The following is a 17,636-nucleotide window of genomic DNA, read 5'->3' as shown; positions in this document are numbered from 1 at the left end:
AAAAAAAACATATAGGGAACATTTTTAGATGGATTATCGAACATATAAGCTTTAAAATAAGGCAAGTGGCACATAGGACAATGTTGACCACCAACAGTACGTACCCTGGCTTAGTTCTCATTGTTAAATATGGTAGCTCCTTTACCATAATTTGTCTAATTCCATCAATTTGATCACAGATTCCCACAATCGGTGCTCATTTCATAGCGTAACACAGAATTATAGTATCACATTACAAAAGTGTTTGATGTATACATTTCTATTGTCTCATTACATGTATCTAGGACAGGAGCCTTACAGTTGCCATAGAATTGAAAGAACATCTGCTAAGACATTTACTGATATAAAATAATCTAACTTTCTGGTAAATGTAGAGAATATCTGCGCAGATGTACAAAATCTACTACAAACAAACCACCAACCTGGCAGGAAAACTGAAACTAATGGGTGGTGGGGGATATAAAAATGCAGCTGCCAGTGGAATAATTGGCACAGTCATCACGCTGGCATTGAGTGGATATCATGGACTTACTCAGAACATCAGCATTGGTTCCTATAAAGAAGAAACCCAAACTTGTCCATATTTCCTCTGTTTTTTACCGCTATGAAGTAAAGTTCAAAGGAATCGTCTTGTATCTCTTGGAAAGGAAAATGGGGACAAGCAGGAGGAATTTTCTGATGGAACTTGGAAGGAAAAGGGGCTTCCATATTGAAAATGAACTAAGGTAGGAATTTAATATATTCATATAATCAGTATTTCAGGTTTAAATTGTTTGGAAAACAAGGGGGAAGGCTTAGATTACGATGGTCCATGTACTCTATATTCCTCCCTATTTCCATGTGGACGTATAATTATTGTATAGGATGCTGTTTTAAGGCCTCATGCATTCCCTGCTTCTGGGAGTTTTTCAGAAACCAAAAGGTGTCTGTAACATACACGCTAAGGCCAGGGTCACACTTGAGAGTGCAATGCGATAAACTCAAGCGATTCTCTCACCTCAATACCTGGCACTGCCACCGGCACTCGGGACCGGAGTGTGCGGCTGCATGTCTTTCTATGCAGCTGAACGCTCGAGTCCAAACCTCCGGTGGAATTGCCGGGTATTGAGGCGAGAGACTCGAGCGAGTTTCTCGCATTTCACTCGCAAGTGTGACCCCGGCCTAAGGACAAAAGTATTAGGGCACCTACAAATTACATTTACAGGAACTGTTATGACATCTCAGTCTAAATTGATAGAAGTTGATATGGAGTTGGTCTTCCCTTTGTAGTGAAAATAGTTTCCATTCTTCTGTGAAGGGTTTGTGTTGTGAATTCGCTTTCTGGCCTCCCTCTGGTTATTACTGAAGGTAGTGGAGCTGGTCAGATCGACAGAGGGGTTGCAAGTTCTCTTTCTGGGCTCTCTCTGGTGGTTACTGGAGGTAATGGAGCTGATCTGATTGACAGAGGCTTGCCACCTGATAATGATGATGACGATTGGAGATCTGGGGTTTCGGATTGGGATTTAAGACAGCCGACTCCCTCTATCCCTGCTGGTGATTTTCTTCCTGTTCCTCCTGAGGTCTTATTTCTCCAGCTCTGTCCCTGCATGTTCAGCTAAGTGGTTTATTTGCTATTCTGTTTTCATTTGATCTGGTTTTGTCTATCTCTTCTTGGTGCGGGTCAGCCAGCTGGGGCTGTGCTGAATCACTGCCCATATGTTACTGCTTTTGTCAGTTTGTTTTATCCCCTGTTAGTTTGGTCTATTTTTGCTCTGCTTTCAGAATATACCAGAGTGCTGATATAGTGGGGGGCGAAGTCGTGTGACTTCAGTGTTTTTTGCATCAGACGTGTTGGACTGTTTGCAGGGTTTTTTTGCGTGATTGCAGGCAGCGTCTTTCCTTTCCTGTCCTGTCTAGTTAGTGTGGGCCCCATCGTTTGCTCAGTCTATTTTCCTACCTGTGTTTGTGTTTTCATCTTGTCTCACCGACAATATATGTTTGGGGGCTATCTATTCCTTTGGGGTCTGCTCAGGGGCAGTTTAGATTTCCCCTTTCTTGCTTTAGGCTTAGTTAGCTCTCCGGCTGTGCCGAGGCGTCTAGGATCATCGTAGGTACGCTCCACGGCTACTGCTAGTTGTGTGGATAGGATCAGGGGTCTGCAATCCGCTTAGGTACCAACCTCTCTGGTTTTCTGTGGCTTAGCCTGGACCTGCTCTCCTCCTCGGTGACCCATTCATAACAGGTTTGTATAAGATTTTGCAGTGTGTTTGTGGGAATTTTGCCTGGCACATAAGCACCGTTCTAGTTCATCCAAAAGGTGTTCCCTTCTCCACCAAAGTCTACTGTAAGTTTACATTCTCCTGGCATTCGCCAAACTGAGAGTGGTACAAATAGAGAAGCATCATTTATCAGTCCACAGAACACGTTTACACTGCTCCAGAGTCAGGTGTCCACTCGCTTTACACTACTCCATCCATCATTTGGCATTGTGCTTGGTAATGTATGACTAGTCGTGGAAACCCATGTTAAAAAACTTCCCATATTGCAGGTTTTGTGCTAATGTTAGTGCTTGAGGTTTGGAACTCTTTTTGCACTATATGTCTCAGAACTTGGCAAACCCATTCTGGAACTATAAATGTGACTGACTTGCTTTGCTTTCTAAACGCTTCCACTTCTCGATAATACCACCAATTTCAGTGATCTCTTTGGAACTAGCCATTCATTTACAAATGTTTGTAAGGGAAGACTACATTGTGAGGGGCTGAATTTTATGCACTTGTGTCAATGAGACTGAATGAAAGAACTGAGTTTAGTGATTAGCAGTGAGTCCTAATACCTTGTTCATATAGTCTATCTCCAATTTAGATCTGGTAACGTGACAGAAAGAAGGTGGCACCATGGCTGTGAGTGATTTTGGTTTTGTGTAATGGGTGTGTAAGAGGGGTTTGCTTACAGAGCTTTTATGCGCAATCATTGATGGAGCATAGACTGGTGCATTAACAGTCTGGAAATATGTTTTGGGGGGATTTGGAAAATAACAGTACAAATATAGGGTTCAGGTTATAAGTGGTGTCAGGCTCAAACTTTGGAACTGCAGGATCTGAAGTGAGAAGAACTCTCTAGGAGTTAATGTAACCTTCTCCTTGTTGAAGGTGTTGACCAACTTCTGGGAAGAAAACCCCATATTAACAGTAGCAAATATTAAAACAAATAATTTTTAACTCTTCCGATCCAATGCAGATGCTCCCCTCCTCCTCTTGGTCCTTGTATACAAGTGGCTATCATTAGACAGCTGCAGCCAAACAAACGGCAAGTACCATACTATTGGCATCATATCTGTGCACTGAGCAGTATACTACTCACTTGTCTGATGATTGGCAGTAAGTAGAGTCTTTTTTTAAGTTTTTATAACATCTACCTATTTTAGAACTTGGGCAACCCCTTTAAGGTGGTAAAAATTGAATTGAGGGAGTTAATCTGAAGACAGAGGCTGACTTAGATTGTAAGTGGTCATGGAGGAGCCATTAGTGATCTAACAATGTTGAGAAATTCCTAAATCCCATCTGTAGCTTTCACCTCTCAGGACGATGTACTGAAAAAAGCAGGTCAAGTTGTAACTTGCTGTGTATGATATTGAAGCATCTGTTGTTTTGTACTTTGTTATTTAGCATTTTGTCTTTTTTGCTGTGCTTAGCTGAGGGAGCTTTATATATTTTGTTCTCTGTGCCAAATAGCAGACACAGCTGTACAGGTATCGGGGGAGTATTGCGATCAGCAACTCCAGTGCTTCCACTACCCCAATGCTAGATCTGGAAATGGCAATTTTCCCAGTCTTGCCGCCTGTGTAACGAATTAACAATTAATGTGAATATTTTATATAATGTAGATGAACCACAGGAAACAGCCGTTCTATCTCCAACTGATTTTCTTACTACAGGAAAAATCATGTCGGGTTGTGGTATTTACTGGAGAATGAAACACGAATGAATATCTGTTTTCATAAACAAACATTAAGCACAAACATCCTGTAAGGAGCGCCACTGCAAAGGCATATCTCAGAGCATGATAAACCCAAGAGACTTCCCCAAATATAACCTTTCTGAATCCTACAAGTCCACTGATTGATGCATATATTCAGCAGGCTATCATTTTTTTCATTGGTGAAATAGTGAATTGACCTCATATCTTATGAGTAGTGATGAGCGAGTATACTCGTTGCTCGGGTGTCCTCTGAGTATTTTGGCGTGCTCGGAGATTTCGTTTGTGTTGACTCAGCTGCATGATTTGCGGTTGCTGGACAGCCTGAATACATATGGGGATTACCTACCAAACAGGCAACCCCCACGTGTATTCAGGCTGTCTAGCAGTCGCAAAACATGCAGCTGCGTAGACACAAACTAAATCTCTCAGCACGCCAAAATACTCAGAGGACACCCGAGCATGCTCGGGAAAACCCGAGCAACAAGTATACTCGCTCATCACTACTCATGAGGTCATAAAGAAAATTTAGAAAGGATCCTTCACTTGGAAATAAAGATATCTTGAACAGCAGCATTGAGGCAGTTAATGAGGCAGGCGTTGTCCACTCTTGATTTCTTTTTTCCAAAACCACTCAGCATGCTTAAATATAATAAGGGAAAACATTCTAAAATTACTGATTCCTGGTAGTTCCTCTTTCATCTTGACCTTGGTACCAGTTGGTCTCCACTAGTGATGAGCGAACGTGTTATCCGAGCATGCTCGGGTGTTATCTAAGTATCTTGGGCGTGCTCGGATAATATATTCGAATCCCTGCGGCTGCATGTGGTAGACACCTGCTACAGAAGCAGGGATTGTCTGTTTTTTTGGCAATTCCTGCATGTGTTGCAGTTGTCTACCACCATGAGACATGCACGGCCAAGATACACGTTATCCGAGTATGTTCGCTCTTCACTAGTCTCCACACTTCCTTTCCTGACCGAATGGGCATGTGACTAATGCATCCAAAGTGATCAGTGATTTTTCGCTGTAGTCACATGTCTGCAAGTTCAGGTCAACATGTACAGAAGATGGCTATGTATAACATCATCCGGCCTTATAGATACAGTGCGTTGCGAAAGTATTCGGCTCCCTGGAACTTTTCAACCTTTTCCCACATATCATACTTCAAACATAAAGATACCAAATGTAAATTTTTGGTGAAGAATCAACAAGTGGGACACAATCGTGAAGTTGAACAAAATTTATTGGTTATTTTAAATTTTTGTGGAAATTCAAAAACTGAAAAGTGGGGCATGCAATATTATTCGGCCCCTATAACTTAATACTTTGTTGCGCCACCTTTTGCTGTGATTACAGCTGCAAGTCGCTTGGGGTATGTCTTTATCAGTTTTGTACATCGAGAGACTGAAATTCTTGCCCATTCTTCCTTGGCACAGAGCTCGAGCTCTGAGGTTTCATGGAGATCGTTTGTGAACGGCAGTTTTCAGCTCTTTCCCATAGGTTCTCTATTGGATTCAGGTCTGGACTTTGACTTGGCCATTCTAACACCTGGATACGTTTATTTGTGAACCATTCCATTGTAGATTTTGCTTTATGTTTGGGATCATTGTCTTGTTGGAAGACAAATCTCCGTCCCAGTCTCAGGTCTTTTGCAGACTCCAACAGGTTTTCTTCAAGAATGGTCCTGTATTTGGCTTCATCCATCTTCCTATCAATTTTAACCATCTTCCCTGTCCCTGCTGAAGAAAAGCAGCCCCAAACCATGATGCTGCCACCACCATGTTTGACAGTGGGGATGGTGTGTTCAGGGTGATGAGCTGTGTTGCCTTTACGCCAAACATATCATTTGGAATTGTTGCCAAAAAGTTCGATTTTGGTTTCATCTGACTAGTGCACCTTCTTCCACATGTTTGGTGTGTCTCCCAGGTGGCTAGTTGCAAACTTTAAATAACACTTTTTATGGATATCTTTGAGAAATGGCTTTCTTCTTGCCACTCTTCCATACAGGCCAGATTTGTGCAGTTTATGACTGATTGTTGTCCTATGGACAGACTGTCCCACCTCAGCTGTAGATCTCTGCAGTTCATCCAGAGTGATCATGGGCCTCTTGGCTGCATCTCTAATCAGTCTTCTCCTTGTTTGAGATGAAAGTTTAGAGGGACGGCTGGGTCTTGGTAGATTTGCAGTGGTATGATACTCCTTCCATTTCAATATAATCGCTTACACAGTGTTCCTTGGGATGTTTAAAGTTTTGGAAATCATTTTGTATCCAAATCCAGCTTTAAACTTCTCTACAACAGTATCACGGACCTGCCTGTTTTGTTCCTTGGTCTTCATGATGCTCTCTGTGCTTCAAACAGAACCCTGAGTGTTGTGAATTCCTTTGCTCGGACTTCTGAGCCGAAGCCTCCTCTGCTCCCACTGGTGGTTACTGGGAGTAGTGGAGCTGGCCAGGTGGATGGAAGTTCCCCACCTGATGACGATAATTGGGAACCTGGGATTACTGGCTGGGAGCATATAATTGAGTTGGCTGCTCTTGGCAGTTGCTGGTGATTTCCTCCTTGTGCATTTGGAGTTCTTTTTGTTCCCTGCCTGATCTGTATGGTTCAGTTAAGTGATTCTTTTGCTAATCCTTTGCATCTAATTTGGTTGTGCCTTTTTTTTGCTTTCTGCTTTGTTGCTAGGGTTCAGCATGCTCCCTGCTGGGGGCAGCACTGGGCCCTGCTTCATATGTTACAGCTTGTTCAGTCCCCTGTTATGCTAGTATCTTTTGTTTTGATTCCTGGTTTATACCAGAGTGCTGATCTAGCGGGGGTGAGGTCATGTGGCCTCAGGTTTTTTGTATATCAGAAGTGTTGGACTTTTTTAGGGTATTGTGCATGATTGCAGACAGTATCTTTTCTGTCCTGTCCTGTTTAGACAGCTTGGGCCCCACCGTTTGCTCAGTCTGTTCTCTGCCTGTGTCTTATCTTGTCTCAGCGACAATATATGTTTGGGGGCTGTCTATTCATTTGGGAATCTGCTCTGGGGCAGTTTAGATTTCACCTTTCTGTCTTTAGGCTTAGTTAGCTCTCTGGCTGTGATGAAGCATCTAGCGCATCGTGGTCACATGTCCAACTGAATAGAAAAAGGAATAAGATACTTGCAGGGGCAACTTGACTGTGAAGCTTGCCGTGAACGGGACTGTTGAGGCTGCTTTCCCTGTTTCCTGGGGGAAGGAATAGGGGACCAGACAGGCCCCATGACCCAGGAAGAGGGGGCGTGTTTAGTCAGAGAACGCGGCCGGAAGCTGAGGTAGAAAGCACGTAAAGCTGCAGAGAGGTCCCTGCCGTCAACATGCGAGCAGCAGGGCAGGCAGCGAGCTCCGCACCGAACTGCCGACGCTGTGACAGACTGCGGCAGACAGACCCAGTGGCCTTTAAAAAGTTTTAGCGCAGGCAGCGTGCAGCAGACTGGGAGGAGTGCTCTGTCCCCAGAGCACCGGTGCTGCGTAGGCCTACGTCCGTTAACCCCCGCCACCAACCGCGGGGACCTGAGAGGGGTGCAGGGTGTCCGGTGACTATCAGAGAGCAAGGTGCTGTATGTTCAGTGTCCGTGAGTACAGCGCACGTGCCACATAAGAGAAACGGGGTATGGGACAGACACTTGCACCCTGATTTGCCAGTTGATACTTACCGGTCTACGTTGTACCCGGACAGAGCTGTGGCCTTAATTGACTAGGCCGCATCAACTTGGCCGCATCAACTTGTGGACTAGAGGCTCAGCGGAAGGTGTCGGAGACCGACCTCTGCCACCAGAAGACAAATCCTTGTTTGCCTAGAGGACCTTCCTGGATAAGCACCGCGCCATCTTGTGGTTGGCACTATTGACTTCCTCAGCCGGAGTCACAATCTGAGGAACTTCTGACAGTTAAGTGTTTCACAAGAACTGCCCTTACCTGATTCATTGTTCCTAACTCTGCATATCCTTTGCAAATTGAACCTTATATTTCCTCATTTAACTGTTTACCTCCCTGCGTGGAGTATTCCCCTGTTAAAGTAAAGTTATTAACCCTTGCTCTACCTTCTGTCTGTCACTGCATCCTGCAACCTGCTTACAGATCTGTAAATTAATTTTCTTTCAATATTTTAATGCATACTGGATGTTTTTGGAAAAGAACTTCAGAGATGGCATACTCCAAAGGCTTTTCCCATTTGAATATGGAGTCTCCCATTCATTACTGTCTCTATTAGTCAGTGACAAGCTGTTCGTTTTAAGACACCACTGGGGCCAGTGTTTGGCTACAGTCATTACATCGGAAGATCTTCCTCTCGACACTAAGACACAGAGCAGGAGTGCCATATATCCTGAATTGTCTTCCGACCTCAGAAAGCCAATTTAATGTTGGTAGTTGGTTCATTTGTTGGTTTGCATTCAGTGCGTTAATAATTTTATACTGTGTATTTTAAGCATTTATAACACTTGTGTCTTGAAATCTGCACGTGTTTTAGAAGTGTGACATTTGTGGCTACTGATCTATCTTTACATCAACTTCCTGGCTGAAGATGTTTTACTTCTGATTAATGTAAATTTGTAAAGGAAGAAAAGTGTCACGACTGCGGCCACAGACGCGGCCCAGCAGGCACCTCCACGCCATGGCGAGGGGGCGGGCGTCCCCCGGGGACGCAATATGGACCGTCTATACCACAGAGGGGGACCCAGGCCTACCCGAACTAGGGAAGGGCAGCGACCGGGATTCTGTGGCAGCTGCGCATGTGGACAAAGAAGACACGTAGGACTAGATGACACCGCACAACTTCAGGTATAAATAAAGTAAAGTTTACTTAAAGTAAAGTCACAGTACATAGACAAAACAGGGCTAAACCAGGCTCCCGATTCCACACCTCCCAGAAGGGAACCACCCAGTGGACCCCAAGGCACCATCGGATCACCAAGGCACTCATAAGCAGGACATTGGGACACAGGCAGGACATCAGGACACACAAGGTCATCAGGACATCAGGACACACAAGGTCATCAGGATATAAGGGTACCCGGCAGACATCAGATGGGAGTCATTTGGTTCTGGACATCCAACACGACCTACAGGCACCACTGCAGTCATCCAGCTCCAGGCTCCAGGTAGCGGTCATCAGATTCGAGACTGCGGTCGTCAGGCTCCGGGCATAGGACCTAGGAAGGAACTCAAGCGTGATGGTGCTAACACCGCAGGATTGCTGGGCCTGCATGGAGCTAGCACCGCATGGTAGTAAGAGCACAGGATAGTAGATGCTCAGCAGGAACACTGGTTACAAGAGTCTCAGAGTCACTGGGTGCAGGGCTCCAAACACAGAGGGATTTCAGGAACATAACACAGCAGACAGTTCAGACATGGTCAGGTACAGGATAGGTACAGGATCAAGGATTCAAGCCTGGATACACCGCCTCCAGGCCAGGGCAAATTTAGACAGGGTCAGGTACAGGACAGGTACAGGATCAAGGATTCAGGCCCGGATATACCGCCTCCGGGGCAGGGCGACGGAACAGGAAAAAGCAGGAATCAAGGCAGGGACTTTGGTACCATAACTGAGACAGACGAGGTCCAGAGACACAGACACGAGACACACATGGCAAAGTCCAGGAGCTTTGTGAGTTGTGAGCAGCTCTGGCCCCGCCAATAGGGCAGGGTAAGTTTATAAAGGAGCTGCCCCTCAGCAATTGGCTGGGGACAGCATTTCAAGTACACACACTAACCCTGATAAAAGCAGGGGAGCTGTGGCCGCGCACACCCTAAGCACACACAGAAACCATTACAGCACAATCAGTGCAGGAACTGCAGCTTAGAGCACCTGGCATCGTCTGCAAGCCTAGACACACATGGAAAGTCATGCACCAGCTGCAAATGACCTCACAACCCGCGGACAGCTTCCACAGCGGTGACAAGGGACCACACATGCGAATGGTCAAGCAGCAGAGCAAAGACCTAACACCACATGTGCAGCTACGCAGCAGAGCAGGGAACTGAGCAGGCTCCATACAGGTAACAGCCAGCAGTATCCCAGCTCAATTAGGTGGAAAAGAGCAAGGGGTAAAAGCAAAAAACATGCATTGTCACGCCGACAACCAAATACAAACAGAACGGCGTGACAAAAAGAATGAAAAATGGATGGAAAGAAGGAGAAGACTTAAAACATTGATTGTTGGAAAGCTAAGTGAGTAGAAGGATGGAGGAAAGGGACTGAAGGGAGAGAAGGAAAGGCACTAAGAAAGGAGAAGCATGGAGTGAAATAAGGGAAGTAACGGGATGGAAGTAAATGGAAAAAAGTAAATGAATGAGGGAAGAAAAATGTAGAATAAGAGATATGAAGGAAAAAGGAAATGAAGATGGAAATAAAGGAAATACCTAAACCGTTGGGTAGTGAAAAAAAAAGGACGTGGGGGAAACATGGGAGGAAGGACAAAAGACGAAAATGAGAAAAGAAGGATAAGAGAAAAGGAAGAGAGGTTGGGAAGAAAAGGAGGAAACTCGGGAATTGAAGGAAAGAGGTGTGGCACCCCTGAGGGTTCAGTCACCACAGAGGTACTGCACCTCCTCCTGAGGTGTGGCACCCCACTATTCAGGTGAGGTGGAGACACCTGACCACGCTCCAACACTCACATCCCACACGCACACTAGTAGTGTAGCAGCGCAACCTTTGTAGCTCCCTGATTGGAACACGAAGATTGCTGGGAGGTGGGTGGAGCTTAGACTGCACAAGAGAGCAGGAAAATATTAGGAAAAGGTCAGTCTGTGAGAGAAGATCCCCTGAGAGGGATGGAGTGAAGGAAGTGCTGCAGCAGACTCCTGTGACCTGGAGCTGTTGGCACAAGAAAGAGCCATAGAAAGCCTGATTCTTCAGAAGGAAGATAGTTTAGTGCGGAACGTAAGGCGAAGAAGAGAACTAAGGACTAGGGTCCGAGCAGAGCCCTTCCTCAAGTTTGAAGCGCATGGCCGGGGTCCGGTCCCCGAGGTTGTATGGATACTGATGTTCCTGCAGCAGAAACCGGAGGAATAGAAGTTGTCACCACTTTATTCCCATCTAAGACTTGGGGGCACAACAGCAACGTGGTTGAGCCGGGACATGATAGCAAGGAGTCCCCGAAGCAGGCTACAGCTGTCTGCCGTACAAGTAGAGTTCTAAGTAACATCAAGAAGGAGGAACTTGAGTTTAATACGCAACTACAAGTACTTCAGATTAGGCGCTAGTGTGGAGACGTTCAGAGAAGGCACATGTTGGAGGAGTGCTGGAAAGGTGTACATTACCCTGCCTGGGAGTTGGCTGAGCCCCTGACCTGGAGGACACGGCACGAAAGCAGGCATCTGTGTGCACCAGACTATGAGTAAAGCCTTGGAACTACATGCCCTTGTGTCCTCCACTTATTCTTGCGCCTTACACCCGGCTCTGCTACATCTACTTCTTGTTATCTGTAAAATAATAATGGAGACCGGAAACATTGAAGGGAAAGAAGGATGGGAGAAAAGAAAAAAGGGAAGTTGGGAAGAATGGGAGACAATAGGGTAAAGGATGGTAATAATGTATGACTAAGGCTGGTTTCACATTTGCGTTTTTTAGCGCTGGAAAAAAACGCATACCTGCGCATGCGTTTTTTCCCCTATATTTAACATGGGTGCGCATACCTGCGCGCTGGTAAGCGCATGTATGCGATTTTCATGCGCTGCGTTTTTTTGGGGTGTGCGTTTGGATTTTCCAGACACAGCATGTTGCATTTTTTGGCCCTGCAAAAAAGCGCATGCGCACATATGCGCACGTTTTGCGCTAAAAATGGCCATTATAGCCTATGGATGCGCATACATGCGCACTGGCATGCTCATGTATGCGTTTTTTTGCACATGCGTTTTTTTTTTTTTAACCATGGAATTTAGGGGTTTAGGGTTAGGGTTAGGGTCAGGGTCAGGGTTAGGGTTGGGGTTGGGGTCAGGGTTAGGGTTAAGTATGGTTTGGTTAAGGGTCAGGGTCAGGGTTAGGGTTGGGGTTAGGGTCAGGGTTAGGGTTAAGTATGGTTTGGTTAAGGGTAAGGGTTAGGGTCAGGGTTAGGGTTAGGGTTAGGGTCAGGGTTAGGGTTAAGTATGGTTTGGTTAAGGGTTAGGGTCAGGGTTAGGGTTGGGGTTAGGGTCAGGGTTAGGGTTAAGTATGGTTTGGTTAAGGGTTAGGGTCAGGGTTAGGGTTGGGGTTAGGGTCAGGGTTAGGGTTAAGTATGGTTTGGTTAAGGGTTAGGGTCAGGGTTAGGGTTAGGGTCAGGTATGGTTTGGTTAAGGGTTAGGGTCAGGGTTAGGGTTGGGGTTAGGGTCAGGGTTAGGGTTAAGTATGGTTTGGTTAAGGGTTAGGGTCAGGGTTAGGGTTAAGTATGGTTTGGTTAAGGGTTAGGGTCAGGGTTAGGGTTAGGGTTAGGGTCAGGGTTAGGGTTAAGTATGGTTTGGTTAAGGGTTAGGGTCAGGGTTAGGGTTAGGGTTAGGGTCAGGGTCAGGGTTAGGGTTAAGTATGGTTTGGTTAAGGGTTAGGGTCAGGGTTAGGGTTAGGGTTAGGGTCAGGGTTAGGGTTAGGGTCAGGGTTAGGGTTAGGGTTAGGGTCAGGGTTAGGGTTAGGGTTAGTTAGGGTTTAGGGTTCGGGTTAGGGTTAAGTATGGTTTGGTTAAGGGTTAGGGTCAGGGTTAGGGTTAGGGTCAGGGTTAGGGTTAGGGTTAGGGTCAGGGTTAGGGTTAGTAAAGTCATGGTTTGGGTTAGTGTGAGGGGCCAACTAATGTTGGAAAAAAACGCAAACGCGGTAAAAACGCACTAAAAACGCATACAAACGCATAAAAACGCTGCGTTTTTTTCATGCATGCTCATAAAAATGCTTGAAAAAAACGCAGCAGTTGTATGCTTTTGTATGCGTTTTTTCAATGCGTTTTTTTGCGGGAAAAACGCGCTGCAAAAAAAAGCAAGTGTGAAACTAGCCTTAACAAATGGGGGGGAACAAAAACTTTCCATGTATATTAATAAGAATGTAAAAATACGTACAGTGTGTCATTGCAATTAGTTCTGTGGAGATACAAAAAATTAAAGCTTTTTTCTTTATTTTCTACAACATTTTCTAATGCAATGCAGAAAAGTAGACTTATTTGTGAGAAACGCTTTTTAAAAAATATCACTCGGGATTGAACATGTTGGCTAGGAGGAATAATAAATATGTCGTAAAATATTAATATTTTCATGACTTTTTATGAACTCATTAGAAATAAGAAAAATGTGCACAATTTGTTCTTGCTGGCAGGTTAGATTTACTCCGCAAGAGGAATAGCTGACGAAAAATAGAAGCTCCTTTCAACAATAAAAAAAATCAGCACAAAAGGAAAAAAAATCCGTTCTAAATCTGCAGCAGCAGCTACACATCTTTGTTGGAAGTCAGAGGTTCATAAATTAACAAGGACTCCTGTTGTCCTAAAGCTGTTCTTTTAATTATTCATTATTTACTCAGATATTCACTTGTACATGTAATAGCAACGTACAATTAGTCTGACTATAGAATCTGCTCTTTACAAACAGGGAAATTATAGACATTGGCAATGTGCGTGTTGCCAGCTGCAACTCTCACAGTACTCTTCCACCAATCACACCTGCTGTAGATTTTGTGAAAAAATCTACAAGTTTACATTGTGAGTAAAAGTTGTAAATCTCTGTATAGCATAGTGCTATGGATGAGCGGATCTTTTGAAATTCAAATTATCTGAATTTGTGGAATTTTCCCCCCCAAATTTAATCTGCAGCCAATAAATCTGCGTAAATTTCAGTACTGGTAATCATAGGCAGATTGTAATGAGCGCAATCTTGGCTACCGCCCGGGGCCCGGTTCTCCGGGGAGCCCATCGCCAGATTGCCCTCATTATAATGCTTTTGTATGCTACCATCGGCTGCGCACGTATCCCTGCAGGGATCTTTCCAGGCGCTACGCTGCTGACAATACAGAATCACAGGGTAGCTCCAGGGGAGCTCACGTCGCTTCAGCTGTGACGTGCCAGCGTGATGATGTCATCAGCTGGTGCAATGATGTAATTGCGCTAGCATGTAGGTGCTGGCCAGTAGAAGTGGAGCCTTGGAGATCGGAGCATAGCTCCAGGGGAACGGGAGCGAGGTGAATATGTCTGTATGTGTTTTTTCCCTTTTTATTAAAGCTCACACTTTATACAGGAGGCTATGTGCAGGCTCACACTGTATGCAGGAGGCTATGTGCGGGCTCACACTGCATACAGGAGGCTATGTGCAGGCTCACACTGTATACAGGTGGCTTTGTGCAGGCTCACACTGTATACAGGAGGCTATGTGCAGGCTCACACTGTATACAGGAGGCTATGTGCGGGCTCACACTGTATACAGGAGGCTATGTGCAGGCTCACACTGTATACAGGAGGCTATGTGCGGGCTCACACTGTATACAGGAGGCTTTGTGCAGGCTCACACTGTATACAGGAGGCTATGTGCAGGCTCACACTGTATACAGGAGGCTTTGTGCGGGCTCACACTGTATACAGGAGGCTATGTGCAGGCTCACACTGTATACAGGAGGCTATGTGCGGGCTCACACTGTATACAGGAGGCTTTGTGCAGGCTCACACTGTATACAGGAGGCTATGTGCAGGCTCACACTGTATACAGGAGGCTATGTGTAGGCTCACACTGTATACAGGAGGCTATGTGTAGGCTCACATGGGATCACACTATATACAGGATAATATGCACGGGCTCATACTGTATACAGGGACTATAAAAGAAAAGTGTGCAATAAAGACCAATAAGATAAATATAATCAATAAAAACACAATTTTATTAATAATAATGAATAGTAAAACCAAAATCAATAAAAGCTGAGTCAGGTATTGGAGCACGTAACACATATAATAATGGAAACCTTCTCAAACAAATATGAATAAACCAAAATAAAGTCCAAGTTAATAAAGACTTAATTTTTTTTAATTTAATTACACAATAAGAGGAAGACCAAACAATTGGACATAATACAATACCATAATATGTCATAGTGTAAGGAGATAATTACATAGTGAACAAATGGGCCATGAGTAAATACTGTGATCATAGGAAATCCATAAGCAATATAAAGTGCATATAGTGAACAGACCTAAAGTCTGAAAGCCCAAATAAGGTGCACAGGAAATGTAATAGGATCATAAATACCCGTAATCAGTGGCTCAATGTGTCTCCTGCTCCCTCCAACGTACGTTTCGCCTACCGTGGCTTTCTTAAGGAGTGAGGTAATGGTGAAAAGGGGAAGTATTTATACTGTATGCTAAACAGACCAATGGAAACTCTTGGTCCTGTGTAGTTTAATAATCAAAAAAACAAATGTAAGTATTAGTGATCAAGCCCCAAATTCAGTTTAATGTCTTCCAACCTTAACATATATATTAGGAGCAAAAGAAAAAAATATATCCATAAGACAATAATGATGTGCATTCCAGACTGGAATGCACGCTGCAGCCGCCATTACTGTGGCCGGAAATACAATGGATAATGCGCCCTAGTGTGGAACGCAAGCTACCGACGAAAAACCGGAACCGGAAATGACGGTTCCGGACCTGACCGCTAAGATTGAAAAACAAAACGGAGCTAACTCCACCCCTACAGCGGGGAACGACGCGTCACCATCGACGTGTTCCAGCATGGAACGTAAGCAGATACAACTCCTCCCCTGTAACAGGGAGTGACGTGCCGACATTAACGCGCTCTATCATGGAAGATAAACAACAATAGCCACTCCCCTGTTAGCAGTAGATAACACGTCACTGTGAATTTGCTCCTATTTGAAATGCAAGCAACATAATATAGCTAATAGGATCAGAGAATAAATAACATAGAAAAAATTACAATATACAGAGCATTCAGTTAATGATGTGTACACCCCAAGTATATTGTAAACATGGTATAAATAACCCCGGCAAAACCAAATAACATACAAATTTAAAAAAAAGGGATATCAAATATGCATATTACAATATAGATATCTAAGGAACATTATATATTTCAATAAAACTGATCATATGAACAATTTTTTACCAGAAAGGAATACATCCATATGAATACATCTATACAATATTGTTATAATAGAATATTATATAAAAAATACAATATAGTGATAAAAAGAAAATAACTAATAAAATAAATAAAATAAATTGAAAATAAAATAAATAAAATAATAAAAGGAAAATAAAATAAATAATAATATTAATAATAATAATGAATAGTAACACCAAAATCAATAAAAGCTGAGTCAGGTATTGGAGCACGTAACACATATAATAAGGGATATAAAATATATCACTATGCCCCTGGTTGGGTTATAAATTATTGCATAATGCCCAAAATTGATCAATATATAAATAACATCATAGCACCTTAATAATACAACATATGTCAAAGAAACCAGTGAAAATGAATAACAGTGAATGCTTAAAAAAATAATATAAGTATGTGCAAATTATTCAAAATTATGTGCAAAAAAGTGCAATTCCAAAAACACATATAATGCTGCATAAAGCTGTATGAACAGATGAAAGTTATATATATGAAAATGAGTGTATGTATGTATGTGTGTGTGTGTGTGTATCAAGCCATGCCCACTCCACATAGCCCTGCCCACTCCACATAGCCACACTCACTCCACACGCAAAGCCCCGAATAAATATCTAATCTAATACTGTATATATATAGTAAATATCTAATATATATATTTCATAGGCACATCTTCTTGACCACAACAGTTACACTTGCCTGTGTTGCCCATGGCAACCAGTCACTAAGCATCTTTTGTTTCACCAGAGCTGTTTAAAAGATGAAAGCTGAGCTGTGATTGGTTGCTATGAGCAACAGTTTTCCCACTCCACAACACCTCAGCAGACACTGACCGGGTGGGAGAAATCTAACATCCCCAGGAACATAAGCTCCCAGCCATTGTTGCCCCCCAGAAAGGAGCAGAGAGCACATGACAGAAATGAATCACCCCCTCCTCTATTACTGCCAGGCTCTAATGTTACCGGCGTAGAAAATCGCATCATCAGTGACCGCACACAGAGCCGCACTGCCAGGTTACATAACAGCACATCTCCAGTCCACCCAGCTCGGGACTATGGGATGGAGGATGTGTGATGGGTATATGGGCACTTCACCATGGGATGGAGGATTTGTGTTGGGTATATGGGCTCGGGACTATGGGATGGAGGATGTGTGATGGGTATATGGGCACTGGACTATGGGATGGAGGATGTGTGATGGGTATATAGGCATATGACTATGGGATGGAGTTTATGTATGATGGGTATATGGGCACAGGACTATGGAATCGAGGAAATGTATGATGGGTATGTGGACACGGGACTATGGGATGGAGGATGTGTGATGGGTATATGGGCACTGGGCTATGGGATGGAGGATAATCATTATTATTTGTTATAACTAACCACAGTTAGTTACTATGCCCGGGCAATGCCGGGCTCTTCAGCTTGTAAAATATAAAGTGCAGACAGCACAGTGCTGAAGGGTTAACCCCTTACTGGCATCGGGCATAATAGTACACCGATGTCAGTATTCCTGCCTTTGATGTGGGCTCCGGCGGTGAGCCCACATCAAAGCTGAGACATGTCAGCTGTTT

At 44.0% G+C, this 17,636-nt stretch overlaps 1 protein-coding gene across 1 annotated transcript in view; it reads left to right on the top strand.

The window, feature by feature from the left end:
* Nucleotides 1-522: 522 nt before the first annotated feature.
* Nucleotides 523-17,636, top strand: part of DNTT (DNA nucleotidylexotransferase) — a 777,494-nt gene continuing 760,380 nt past the window's right edge. Inside the window, exon 1 of the mRNA XM_073546529.1 lies at nt 523-725. Within this exon, the coding sequence (XP_073402630.1) occupies nt 523-725 (203 nt within the window). The remainder of the gene's footprint in view (nt 726-17,636) is intronic.

This window comes from Dendrobates tinctorius, unplaced genomic scaffold (assembly GCF_039654945.1).
Source record: "Dendrobates tinctorius isolate UK_male_01 unplaced genomic scaffold, ASM3965494v1 ptg000147l, whole genome shotgun sequence".
In the NCBI taxonomy this organism is placed as follows: Eukaryota; Metazoa; Chordata; class Amphibia; order Anura; family Dendrobatidae; genus Dendrobates; species Dendrobates tinctorius.
Note: the sequence above shows the minus strand (reverse complement) of the source record. Positions and strands in the feature narration are given on the sequence as shown.